Source organism: Pseudophryne corroboree, chromosome 1, assembly GCF_028390025.1.
Source record: "Pseudophryne corroboree isolate aPseCor3 chromosome 1, aPseCor3.hap2, whole genome shotgun sequence".
NCBI classification, from domain to species: domain Eukaryota; kingdom Metazoa; phylum Chordata; class Amphibia; order Anura; family Myobatrachidae; genus Pseudophryne; species Pseudophryne corroboree.
In genome coordinates this window covers 1,057,340,058-1,057,354,119 of record NC_086444.1, presented here as the reverse complement: position 1 = coordinate 1,057,354,119, position 14,062 = coordinate 1,057,340,058, and the positions used below count along the sequence as shown (strand labels likewise).

General features: G+C 48.8%; 1 protein-coding gene across 8 annotated transcripts in view; it reads left to right on the top strand.

The window, feature by feature from the left end:
- Positions 1-14,062, top strand: part of EXOC1 (exocyst complex component 1) — a 143,000-nt gene that overhangs the window by 7,495 nt on the left and 121,443 nt on the right. For all 8 annotated transcript variants that reach the window (XM_063920898.1, XM_063920902.1, XM_063920900.1 and 5 more), the window contains exon 3: positions 10,966-11,096. In XM_063920898.1, coding sequence (XP_063776968.1) covers positions 10,966-11,096 — 131 coding nt within the window. The remainder of the gene's footprint in view (positions 1-10,965; positions 11,097-14,062) is intronic.

The window sequence follows — 14,062 nt, the reverse complement described above, 5'->3', positions numbered from 1 at the left end:
ATTTGGCGCAGTTTTGATACTAACAGCAGCTATAAAGGGAAAAGCACATTTTATAGTGGTATTCCTGTCTATATATATATAGCGCTCTGGTGTGTGCTGGCATACTCTCCCTCTGTCTCCCCAAAGGGCTAGTGGGGTCCTGTCCTCTATCAGAGCATTCCCTGTGTGTGTGCGGTGTGTCGGTACGATTGTGTCGACATGTTTGAGGAGGAAAATGAGATGGAGGCGGAGCAGTTGCCTATTATAGAGTTGTCACCCCCTAGGGAGTCGACACCTGAGTGGATGAGCTTATGGAAGGAATTGCGTGACAGTGTCAGCTCTTTACGACAGACAGTTGACGACATGAGACAGCCGGCTACTCAGCTTGTGCCTGTCCAGGGGTCTCAAACGCCATCAGGGGCTTTAAAACGCCCGTTACCTCAAATGGCAGACACAGACACGGATACTGACTCCAGTGTCGATGATGAGGAGACAAACGTGACTTCCACTAGGGCCACACGTTACATGATTGAAGCAATGAAAAATGTATTGCATATCTCTGATAATACAAGTACCACTAAAAAGGGTATTATGTTTGGTGAGAAAAAACTGCCTGTAGTTTTTCCTGTATCCAAGGAATTAAATGAAGTGTGTGATGAGGCGTGGGTTTCCCCCGATAAAAAACTGATCATTCCTAAAAGGTTATTGGCATCGTACCCTTTCCCGCCAGAGGATAGGGCACGTTGGGAAACACCCCCTAGGGTGGATAAAGCACTCACACGCTTGTCTAAACAGGTAGCACTACCCTCTCCTGATACGGCCGCCCTAAAGGAACCTGCCGATAGAAAGCTGGAGAATATCCTAAAATGTATATACACTCACACGGGTGTTATACTGCGACCAGCAATCGCCTCAGCCTGGATGTGCAGTGCGGGCCTGGCGTGGTCGGATTCCCTGACTGAAAATATTGATACCCTAGATAGGGACAGTATATTACTGACTATAGAGCATTTGAAGGATGCATTTCTATATATGCGTGATGCACAGAGGGATATTTGCAGACTGGCATCAAGAGTTAGCGCGCTGTCCATTTCTGCAAGAAGAGGTTTATGGACGCGGCAGTGGTCAGGTGATGCGGATTCTAAAAGGCACATGGAAGTATTGCCTTATAAGGGGGAGGAGTTATTTGGGGTAGGTCTATCAAACCTGGTAGCCACGGCAACTGCTGGAAAATCCACATTTTTACCCCAGGTAGCTTCTCAACCTAAGAAGACGCCGTATTATCAGGCGCAGTCCTTTCGGCCCCATAAGGGCAAGCGGGCAAAAGGCGCCTCATTTCTGCCCCGTGGCAGAGGGAGAGGAAAAAGGCTGCAACAAACAGCCAGTTCCCAGGAACAAAAGCCCTCTCCCGCCTCCGCAAAGTCCTCAGCATGACGCTGGGGCTTTACAAGCGGACTCAGGCACGGTGGGGGCCCGTCTCAAGAAGTTCAGTGCGCAGTGGGCCCACTCGCAAGTGGACCCCTGGATCCTTCAGGTGGTATCTCAGGGGTACAAATTGGAATTCGAGACGTCTCCCCCTCGCCGTTTTCTAAAGTCTGCTTTACCGACGTCTCCCTCAGACAGGGAGGCAGTATTGGAAGCCATTCACAAGCTATATTCCCAGCAGGTGAAAATCAAGGTACCCCTCCTACAACAGGCAAAGGGGTACTATTCCACACTATTTGTGGTACCGAAGCCGGACGGCTCGGTGAGACCAATTTTAAACCTAAAATCCTTGAATACAAAGGTTCAAATTCAAGATGGAGTCACTCAGAGCAGTGATTGCAAACCTGGAAGAAGGGGACTATATGGTGTCTCTGGACATCAAAGATGCTTACCTACATGTCCCAATTTACCCTTCTCACCAAGGGTACCTCAGGTTTGTGGTACAGAACTGTCACTATCAGTTTCAGACGCTGCCGTTTGGATTGTCCACGGCACCCCGGGTCTTTACCAAGGTAATGGCCGAAATGATGATACTCCTTCGAAGGAAGGGAGTTTTAGTTATCCCTTACTTGGACGATCTCCTGATAAGGGCAAGATCCAGGGAACAGTTGGAAGTCGGCGTAGCACTATCTCAGATAGTGCTGCGCCAGCACGGTTGGATTCTCAATATTCCAAAATCGCAGCTGATCCCGACGACACGACTTCTATTCCTAGGGATGATCCTGGACACAGTCCAGAAAAAGGTGTTTCTCCCGGAGGAGAAAGCCAGGGAGTTATCCGAGCTAGTCAGAAATCTCCTAAAACCAGGCCAAGTCTCAGTGCATCAATGCACAAGGGTCCTGGGAAAGATGGTGGTTTCTTACGAAGCAATCCCATTCGGCAGATTCCACGCAAGAACCTTCCAGTGGGATCTGCTAGACAAATGGTCCGGGTCGCATCTTCAGATGCATCAGCGGATAATCTTGTCACCAAGGACAAGGGTGTCTCTCCTGTGGTGGTTGCAGAGTGCTCATCTTCTAGAGGGCCGCAGATTCGGCATTCAGGACTGGGTCCTGGTGACCACGGATGCCAGCCTGAGAGGCTGGGGAGCAGTCACACAGGGAAAAAATTTCCAGGGCTTGTGGTCAAGCCTGGAGACATCACTTCACATAAATATCCTGGAGCTAAGGGCCATCTACAATGCTCTAAGCCTAGCAAGACCTCTGCTTCAAGGTCAGCCGGTGCTGATCCAGTCAGACAACATCACGGCAGTCGCCCACGTAAACAGACAGGGCGGCACAAGAAGCAGGAGGGCAATGGCAGAAGTTGCTAGGATTCTTCGCTGGGCGGAAAATCATGTGATAGCACTGTCAGCAGTGTTCATTCCGGGAGTGGACAACTGGGAAGCAGACTTCCTCAACAGACACGACCTCCACCCGGGAGAGTGGGGACTTCACCCAGAAGTCTTCCACATGATTGTGAACCGTTGGGAAAAACCAAAGGTGGACATGATGGCGTCCCGCCTCAACAAAAAACTAGACGGGTATTGCGCCAGGTCAAGGGACCCTCAGGCAATAGCTGTGGACGCTCTGGTAACACCGTGGGTGTACCAGTCAGTGTATGTGTTCCCTCCTCTGCCTCTCATACCCAAGGTACTGAGAATCATAAGAAGGAGAGGAGTAAGAACTATACTCGTGGCTCCGGATTGGCCAAGAAGGACTTGGTACCCGGAACTTCAAGAGATGCTCACAGAGAACCCGTGGCCTCTACCTCTAAGAAAGGACCTGCTCCAGCAGGGACCCTGTCTGTTCCAAGACTTACCGCGGCTGCGTTTGACGGCATGGCGGTTGAACGCCGGATCCTGAAGGAAAAAGGCATTCCGGATGAAGTCATCCCTACCCTGATCAAAGCCAGGAAGGATGTAACCGTACAGCATTATCACTTTATTTGGCGTAAATATGTTGCGTGGTGCGAGGCCAGGAAGGCCCCTACAGAGGAATTTCAACTGGGTCGTTTCCTGCATTTCCTGCAAACAGGACTGTCTATGGGCCTAAAATTAGGGTCCATTAAGGTTCAAATTTCGGCCCTGTCGATTTTCTTCCAGAAAGAACTGGCTTCAGTTCCTGAAGTTCAGACGTTTGTCAAGGGGGTACTGCATATACAGCCTCCTTTTGTGCCTCCAGTGGCACCTTGGGATCTCAATGTAGTTTTGGGGTTCCTAAAATCACATTGGTTTGAACCACTCACCACTGTGGACTTAAAATATCTCACATGGAAAGTGGTAATGCTGTTGGCCCTGGCTTCAGCCAGGCGTGTCTCAGAATTGGCGGCTTTATTCTATAAAAGCCCTTACCTAATTTTTCATACGGACAGGGCAGAATTGAGGACTCGTCCTCAATTTCTCCCTAAGGTGGTTTCAGCGTTTCACTTGAACCAGCCTATTGTGGTACCTGCGGCTACTAGGGACTTGGAGGACTCCAAGTTGCTGGACGTAGTCAGGGCCCTGAAAATATGTTTCCAGGACGGCTGGAGTCAGAAAATCTGACTCGCTGTTTATCCTGTATGCACCCAACAAGCTGGGTGCTCCTGCTTCTAAGCAGACTATTGCTCGTTGGATTTGTAGTACAATTCAGCTTGCACATTCTGTGGCAGGCCTGCCACAGCCAAAATCTGTAAAAGCCCATTCCACAAGGAAGGTGGGCTCATCTTGGGCGGCTGCCCGAGGGGTCTCGGCTTTACAACTTTGCCGAGCAGCTACTTGGTCAGGGGCAAACACGTTTGCTAAATTCTACAAATTTGATACCCTGGCTGAGGAGGACCTGGAGTTCTCTCATTCGGTGCTGCAGAGTCATCCGCACTCTCCCGCCCGTTTGGGAGCTTTGGTATAATCCCCATGGTCCTTACGGAGTTCCCAGCATCCACTAGGACGTCAGAGAAAATAAGAATTTACTTACCGATAATTCTATTTCTCGTAGTCTGTAGTGGATGCTGGGCGCCCATCCCAAGTGCGGATTGTCTGCAATACTTGTACATAGTTATTGTTACAAAAATCGGGTTATTATTGTTGTGAGCCATCTTTTCAGAGGCTCCTCTGTTATCATGCTGTTAACTGGGTTCAGATCACAGGTTGTACGGTGTGATTGGTGTGGCTGGTATGAGTCTTACCCGGGATTCAAAATCCTTGCTTATTGTGTACGCTCGTCCGGGCACAGTATCCTAACTGAGGCTTGGAGGAGGGTCATGGGGGGAGGAGCCAGTGCACACCAGGTAGTCCTAAAGCTTTACTTTTGTGCCCAGTCTACTGCGGAGCCGCTATTCCCCATGGTCCTTACGGAGTTCCCAGCATCCACTGCGGACTACGAGAAATAGAATTATCGGTAAGTAAATTCTTATTTTATATTTTTATTTCTCTAACATCCTAGGGGATACTGGGATAGATTAGTACCATGGGGTATAGATCGGGTCCATTGGAGCCTGGCACTTTAAGAAATTTTCAGTGTGTGCTGGCTCCTCCCCTCTATGCCCCTCCACTAGACTCAGTTTAGAAAAATGTGCCCAAGGAGCCGGGTGCATTCTCTGTTTTCTTCAAAGTTTTTATTAGTTTGTTGTTTTCAGGCAGTACTGGCTGGCAACAGCCTGCCTGAGTCGTGGGAATAAGGGGAGGGGGGGACCGAACTAACCTCTTATAGGGTTAATGGTTCGCATCCCCGCTGACAGGACAATAGCTCCTGAGGCGCTGTTTCACATGCCCCCAGGGTGTGCGCACACACCACCAGCTTTCCGTCACCCCTAACAGATGCTGAAGACGCGGTGTGGTGAGTACAGACACCGAGCTCCCGATTAACGGGTCCCTGGTGACAATGACGACATAAGGCGCGGCGGGCACCTGGCTGCGGTGCCCGCTGAGGACACCCACACTGGCGCTGGTGTTAAAAAAGGGTTTTTGACTCTGTTTTACACAAAATATGAATACCAGGGGGATTTATGGAAAGGGGGGAGCATATAGATAAACACTAACGCTGTCTGCCTTATCAAAGGCTCTGGTTAATGCCCGGCAGAGTACTGCTCTGACTGTGGCATTGTGTGCTGGTCTCATCCCTCTCTGTGTCACTCCATTCGGGCTGTCTGGGGTTTTCTGTGTTATTTCACTAATACTGTGTGTATTTCTGCTGTAGCAGAATGTCTTGCAAAAAGGCTGTGTGTAACACGTTTTCCCCTTCACCGGGGGGATCTCTCCTATGTACTCAGTTCTCTCTCCCTTCACAGGGTAGCAGTATACAGGAGCCAGAGTGGTTAGAATAATTTAAAGGAATGATTTCTAATATTGATACTGAGTTAGCTACTGCCAGACAGGAAAGGCAGATCCTGGAGAAATCTGTGAATTATTTTTTAGTCAAGGCTGCTGACCACAGGCAGGCTCCTCAGCTCCCCCCCTGCTGGTCTCGTATAAACGCGAACTTCCACAGGTACTCCAATCTGACTCTGAAAATGACATGCCAGATCTGGATGAAGGTGAAGTAGACATGGAGGGTGACAATACTCTCAGGGTGTGGAGGCCCTAATATATTCTATTAGGGAAGTCCTCAACATACCAGATAAAGAGACAGAACCTGATGAAGAGTTGTTTTTTAATGTAAAACCAAAAGTCTACCTATCTGCCATCTGCTGCACCTCCGGCTAGACGTACCTATCCAGGGCCCTCTCTGTAGTCCTTTCGTGTGGCCAGATTTTAGAGGCTGAGCCAGAGGTGCCTCAAATGCAGCTACAGGAAATAGAGGTAAAACCTGTAAACCAGCGGCTGCTGGATCTCTGGACCAGGTCTCCAGATCCTCGTCCACTAAGCCCTCCCCGTGACGGTTGGCCCCAGCTGCAGGGGGACTTTCAGGTGGGTGCTCAACTACAATACTTCGCCCATGTGTGGACGGAATCCTGCCGGGACCTTGGGTGAGGGATCTCATATCCCAGGGTTTCCGGTTGGAATTTCAAGCACTCCCTCCTCACAGATTCTTCAAGTCAAGCTTACCAGCTTCACCTGTAGCAAGAGTTACCTTGCAGGACGTCATTCAAAAACTACTTCAAACGAAGGTTATTGTTCCAGTCCCTCCTCTGTTGCACAACAGGGGATTTTATGTAAGCCTATTCATGGTACCGAAACCGGATGGTTCGGTCGGGCTGATCTTGAACCTCAAATCTCTGAACCCGTACCTATGGGTGTTCAAGTTCAAGATGGAATCCCTAGGAGCGGTGGTCTCCGATCTGGAGGAGGGGGACTTCCTGGTTTCTGTAGATATCATGGATGCAAATCTACACATCCCGATATGGCCCCCTCATCAAGCTTATCTCAGATTCGCTATACAGGACCACCACTTCCAGTTTCAAGCCTTAACCTTTGGTCTCTCCACGGCTCCAAGGGTATTTACAAAAGTCATGGCGGAGATGATGCTCCAACTCTACATGATGGTAGTCAACATAGTTCCCAACTTGGATGATCTCCTACTAAAGGTGATGTCCAGGGATAGTCTGCTGAATAGCATCAACTTAACTACTCGTCTTCTTATGGACAATGGGTAGATCCTAAATTTCCAGAAATCTCACCTGGAACCGTCACAGAGAATTCAGTTCCTGGGAATGATACTGGACACGGTGTCTCAGAAGGTATTCCTCCCTGTGTACAAGGCCTTGACAATTCAGCCTATGGTCCGCTCTGTGCTCAGACTCCGCAAGATCTCAGTACACCTTTACATCCGCCTACTAGGCAAGATGGTAGCCTCCTACGAGACAATCCAGTATGGCAGATTCCATGCCCGTCCGTTCCAGCTGGATCTGCTGGGCAAGTGGTCAGGGTCTCACCTGCACATGCACCAGAGTATACTGTATCTCTGTTGCTGAAAGCACGTATCGCCCTGTTGTGGTGGCTACAAGTCTCTCACCTTGTGGAGGGTCGGAGTTTTAGAACCCAGTCTTGGACTCTGTTGACAAAGGATGCCAGCCTCCGCAGTTGGAGAGCGGTGACCCAAGGGGTTTAGTTCCAAGGAAAGTGGTCACGTCAGGAGTCTTCACTTACGGTAAATGCTCTGGAACTCAGGGCAATTTACAATGCTCTTCTACAGGCATCCTATCTACTCTGGTGTCAGGCCATACAGGTGCAGTCGGACAATGCCACGGCGGTGGTGTGCATAAACAGACAGGGAGAAACAAAAAGCAGGGCCGCAATGCCAGAAGTGTCAAGGATACTCCTCTGGGCAGAAGCCAACGCAAGGGCCATCTCGGCCATATTCATTCCGGGAGTGGACAACTGGGAAGCGGACTTCCTCAGCAGGCACAACCTCCATCCGGAGGAATGGGGCCTTCACCCTCAGGTGTTTCAACAGCTGGTTCACTGCTGGGGCTGTCCGCAGATAGACCTGATGGCTTCTCATCTCAACAAGAAGCTGCTTCGCTACTGTTCCAGATCGAGGGATCCGCAGGCTGTAGCGGTGGACGCTCTGACGGCACCTTGGACTTAGCAGTTTGTATACCTGTTTCCTCCGGGTGGCACTGAATATGCCGGCTGTCGGGATGCTCAGCATACCGGCGCCGGAATCCTGACAGCTGGCATACTATTTTCCCTCTTGGGATGTCCACGACATGGTATGCGGACCTCCTGACCATGTCTTTAGAAGGGGCCTGGCCCCTACCACTTCTCAAGGATCTTCTTCAACAAGGGGCGTTCGTCTATCCAGACTTACTGTGGCTACATTTGATGGCTTGGATGTTGAAAGGGAGATTCTTGCCAGAAAAGGTCTTCTCTCCAGGGTTATCACGACTATAGCCCAAGCCCGGAAGGTGGTCACGTCTAAACATTACCACCGTATCTGGAAGAAATAAGTTTCTTGGTTTGATGGTAGAAAATATTCTCCTGTGGAATTTCAACTTGGCCGTTTTCTGCTCTTCCTGCAAGCAGGATTGGATATGGGCCTACGGTTGGGCTCCATCAAGGGGTTGGGCTCCATCAAGGTTCAGATTTCGTCTCTCTCCATATTCTTCCAAAGACAGCTGTCGCTAATTCCGGAGGTACAGACGTTCCTGAAGGGTGTCCTTCACATTCAGCTGCCCATTGTCCCTCCCACGCCTCCGTGGGATCTCAATGTGGTTCTGACCTTTCTCCAGTCGGAATGGTTTGAACCTCTACACAGGGTGGAGTTGAAGTTTCTAACTTGGAAGACTGCCATGTTGCTGGCGTTGGCCTCTGCGAGGCTTGTGTCGGAATTAGGGGCCTTATCCTTTAAGAGCCCTTATTTGATATTTCACGAAGATAGGGCGGATCTCAGAACTCACCCACAGTTTTTGCCGAAAGGGGTTTCGGCTTTTCACATTAATCAACCGATAGTGGTTCCAGTGATGTCTGACGCATCAGTTGCTCCAAAGTCCTTGGACGTGGTTCGGTCTTTGAAGATTTACTGTATGTTAAAAGGACAGCTCGTCACAGGAAGTCTGACTCCCTTTTTGTCCTTTACGATGCTGCTTAGATTGGATGTTCTGCTTCTAAGCAGTCCATTGCTCGTTGGCTCAGGTTGATTATTTAACAGGCCTATTATTTTGCTTCATTGCCGCTGCCGAGTTCTATTCAGGCCCACTCCTCTAGGTCGTTGGGTTCTTCCTGGGCGGCTGCCCGTGGCGTCTTGACCTTGCACTTGTGCCGAGCTGCTACTTGGTCTGGTTCGAACACATTTGTAAAGTTCTATAAGTTCGATACCTTGGCCGGTGAGGACCTTCAGTTTGGTCAGGCGGTTTTGCGGGGGTCTCAGTATCCCCTAGGATGTTAGAGAAAATAGGAATTTAATGCCTACCAGTAATTCCATTTCTCGTAGTCTGTAGGGGATACTGGGCGCCTGCCTCAGTGCTTCGTGTTCCTGCTTACCTGGTTGTAAGTTCTTGGTTGGGTCTACTGTTGCTGTCCCTGTTACTGTTCTGGCTAACATTGCTATCCTTTGCTTTTGTTAGCGGTGCTATCCTTTGTTCTGGCTAGCGCGGCTATCCTTTATTATCTTGTGTGTTGGTTCATTGCCTCACCGCTGTTGTTATATGTTTTCCTTCTCTTAAAGTATGTCCGTCTCCTCGAGCCCAGTTTTCCTAGACTGAGTCTGGTGGAGGGGCATAGAGGGGAGGAGCCAGCACACACTGAACATTTCTTAAAGTGCCAGGCTCAAATGGACTCTATCTATACCCCATGGTACTAATCCATCCCAGTATCTCCTACAGACTACGAGAAAAGTAATTACCGGTAGGTATTAAATTCCTATTTTTCTCCCAGCTCTGAACCATCCCCGCTGCATTACTGATGTTTAGCTTTGTCACATGTTGTTGGTTTAAAAAAACTAATTTGCTAATGACTGCCATTGGTTACCATGCCACTTTAACACATACTTTTCATTTAAGGCACCGTGCCTAATCTGCAATCTTTGTGGTTTAATAATACAGTAAAATATTCACTTGACACTTTTTAGTGTGCCATGTACAGCGATCATCTGGTAGCTGTAGTGGTTCACTGGCTGATTATGGCTTCATGTGCTTGCCTGGTGTAACCGGTTTGTTTTGTAATATGGTGCATATGGACTGTCCCGCCGGCACCAGCACACCTACAGTGTGACATTGGAGGATTGCCTATGAGAAGTTAGGGTGGTGGCTGTAGCTGCTGCAGGGGATCCCTACTGACAGCAATGGGATGCCATGATCATCCAGGAACCGTTTCAGTAACTTCTTGTACTATAGGTGGTAAATGAAGAAAGACAAGTGGGAGCCTAAGAGTGGAGTTCCAGTACCCTTTATGCTGTGATGCCTTGTATGGCAGGGATAGAGCATCGTGTGCGATGTAGAATAAGTCTCACAAGGCAAGCTTGTACTGTGTTTGATTACATGCAACAGATATTTCCAGATATGTATGGAGCATAGCTTGCCTTTGAGACTTTTGTATAATTGAATTTGTCCAAAGCTAAACTTTACAAACTGAAATAATTATCTGGCATTTGCTTTGCCCCCTGTACACATTATCATGTTGACCAAGGGAATTCAGTATGATTGACCGCCGGACGGGATGCTGGCGGTCACAATACTGATGCGGAATCCCGATTAGAGTAATCCCGATAGGGGCGAGGTGAGTATGTTCCCCTAACCCCCCTCTTTCCTCGCAGCCTATCCCTAACCCTCCCCCATTAGTGCCTAAATCTAACCCCCCGCAGCATATACTTAAAGTCGGGATATGTTGGCTGTCGGATGTCCGGTGTTGGTTTCCTGACCCTTACGGGATTCCGCCATTGTCATTTTGCCTAGTGTCGGGATTCCGGTGTGGGTATGCCGATTGCCGTGATCCAGACAGCTGGCATGTTAACTGCATCCCGACCAAGGAGATTGCCCTCCCCTCTTTGTATAAAAAAGCTATGTTATACAAAGCATAATCCTCTTTTATTACAATGCTATTTCATCTTCCATCTATTGTGTTTTCTTGGGTGTAACATCCTAAATAATCTGACTTTCTTTCTAAAGTAACCACGGAACGTCCTGTATGTGTGAAAGTGGTGAAAGTAAAGAAGTCTGACAAAGGGGATTTCTACAAAGCGCAGACTGTCTGGCCGCTCCAGGACCTGTCTATGGTGGATGCCAGAGATGCTGTCAAAGTAAGATCTGTCTCTAACGCCTGAAAGTTGGTCCCTCTATGATTTACTACACAAGAACTAGTCTCTGGTCTGTTCGATAGTTTACATAATATAGTTATTATATAGATTAAAAATAAATTGGTTATCAAATTTTAGATTGAGAATAACACCGTGATCAGTAATCTGTAACTGCAGAATTGTTGCAGAGAGGTAAATAATAGTGTATAATATAATTTATAGATGTGTCCTCATACAGATGTAGCCTCGCTCATCTTGGCTTCTCTGCTGCGCCTAGGTGCCCCATGGTTTATTAGCATAAGCCTTTCCTCTATTGTTCTCATCTGCAATACAATACAGAGAGAACAATACATCAGGGGATTAAATCATTACAGCAGGGGATTAAGTCTGACTACCCTGGATCAATTAATCCTATTAAAGGCAAAGATGAGGAGGGCTCCATCTGTATATCATTGCTGTAGTCACGCCAAACAGACCACCTCAGTGCACCAGACCACGAGGCTCTGCTAGCACCTAGTGCCTGTATGCATCTTAGTTGCAATGTGATACGACTAAGTTGCACCAGGAGACTGTGCTGATTAATTAGATTTCTCTAACGTCCTAGTGGATGCTGGGGACTCCGTCAGGACCATGGGGAATAGCGGGCTCCGCAGGAGACAGGGCACATCTAAAAAAGCTTTTAGGTCACATGGTGTGTACTGGCTCCTCCCCCTATGACCCTCCTCCAAGCCTCAGTTAGGTTTTTGTGCCCGTCCGAGAGGGTGCAATCTAGGTGGCTCTCTTAAAGAGCTGTTTAGAAAAGTTTTTTTTTAGGTTTCTAATCAGTGATTCCTGCTGGCGACAGGATCACTGCAACGAGGGACTTAGGGGAGAGACTTGCAACTCACCTGCGTGCAGGAGGATTGAAGTCTTAGGCTACTGGACACTGAGCTCCAGAGGGAGTCGGAACACAGGTCAGCCTGGGGTTCGTCCCGGAGCCGCGCCGCCGATCCCCCTTACAGACGCTGAAGAACGGCAGAACGGAGGTCCGGAAACAGGCGGCAGAAGACTCCTCAGTCTTCATGAAGGTAGCGCACAGCACTGCAGCTGTGCGCCATTGTTGCTACACGGCTCACTGATCTCGGTCACGGAGGGTGCAGGGCGCTGCTGGGGGCGCCCTGGGCAGCAATATAGATTACCTTAGAGGCAAATAAATACATCACATATAGCCATTAAGGCTATATGTATGTATTTAACCCAGGCCAGTTTTCCTAATAACCGGGAGAAAAGCCCGCCGTGAAAGGGGCGGAGCTTATTCTCCTCAGCACTCAGCGCCATTTTCCTGACCAGCTCCGCTGGTGAGGAAGGCTCCCACTCTCCCCTGCACTACAGAAACAGGGTTAAAGAGAAGGGGGGCATAAATTGGCGATATAATTATATATTAAGAGCCCATATATAGAAACAACACCTTCTAGGGTTGTTATATACATTATGGCGCTTTTGGTGTGTGCTGGCAAACTCTCCCTCTGTCTCCCCAAAGGGCTAGTGGGTCCTGTCCTCTATCAGAGCATTCCCTGTATGTGTGTGCTGTAGGTCGGTACGTGTGTGTCGACATGTATGAGGAAAATGTTGGTGAGGAGACGGAGAAAATTGCCTGTAATGGTGATGTCACTCTCTAGGGAGTCGACACCAGAATGGATGGCTTACTTATGGAATTACGTGATAATGTCAACACGCTGCAAGCCGGTTGACGACATGAGACAGCCGGCGGACAAATTAGTATCGGTCCAGGCGTCTCAGACACCGTCAGGGGCTTGTAAAAACGCCCATTTACCTCAGTCGGTCGACAGACACTGACACGGACACTGACCCCAGTGTCGACGGTGAAGAAACAAACGTATTTTTCCTTTAGGGCCACAAGTTACATGTTAAGGGCAATGAAGGAGGTGTTACGTATTTCTGATACCACAAGTACCACAAATAAGGGTATTTTGTAGGGTGGGAATAAACTACTTGTAGTTTTGCCTGAATCAGATAAATTAAATGAAGTGTGTGATGATACGTGGGGTTCCTCCGACAGAAAGTTATGGGCGGTATACCCTTTTTCCCGCCAGTAGTAAGGGCGAGTTGGAAAACACACCTTAGGGTGGACAAGGCGCTCACACGCTTATAAAAAACATGGCGTTACCGTTTCCAGATACGGCCGCCCTCAAGGAGCCAGCTGATAGGAAGCTGGAAAATATCATAACAGTATATACACACATACTGGTGTTATACTACGACCAGCAATCGCCTCAGCCTGGATGTGCAGCGCTGAGGGGGCTTGGTCGGATTTCCTGACTGAAAATTTTGATACCCTTGACAGGGACAGGATTTTATTGTCTATAGAGCATTTTAAGGATGCATTTCTATATATGTGTGATGCGCAGAGGCATATTTGCATTCTGGCATCAAGAGTAAATGTGACATATCTGCCAGACGAAGACACGACAGTGGTCAGGTGAGGCAGATTCCAGACGGCATATGGAAGTATTGCCGTATAAAGGGGCGGTCCATTGGACCTGGTGGCCATGGCAACAGCTGAAAAATCCACCTTTTGTTACCCCGAGTCACATATTGGCAGAAAAGGACACAGTCTTTTCAGTCTCAGTCCTTTCGTCCCCATACGGGCAGGCGGGCGAAGGCCAGTCATATCTGCCCAGGGGGAGAGGAAAGGGAAGAAGACTGCAGCAAGCAGCTCATTCCCAGGAACAGAAGCTCCTCACGGCTTCTGCCAAGTCCGCAGCATAACGCTGGGGCCGTACAAGCGGACTCAGGTGCGGTAGGGGGTCATCTCAAGAGTTTCAGCAACACTCGCAAGGGAACTCCGGGATCCTACATGTAATATCCCAGGTGTACATTGGAAATTCGAGACGTCTCCCCCTCACACAATTCACAGGCTGTATTCCCAGCAGGTGATAATCAAAGTACCCTTCTTACAACAAGGAAGG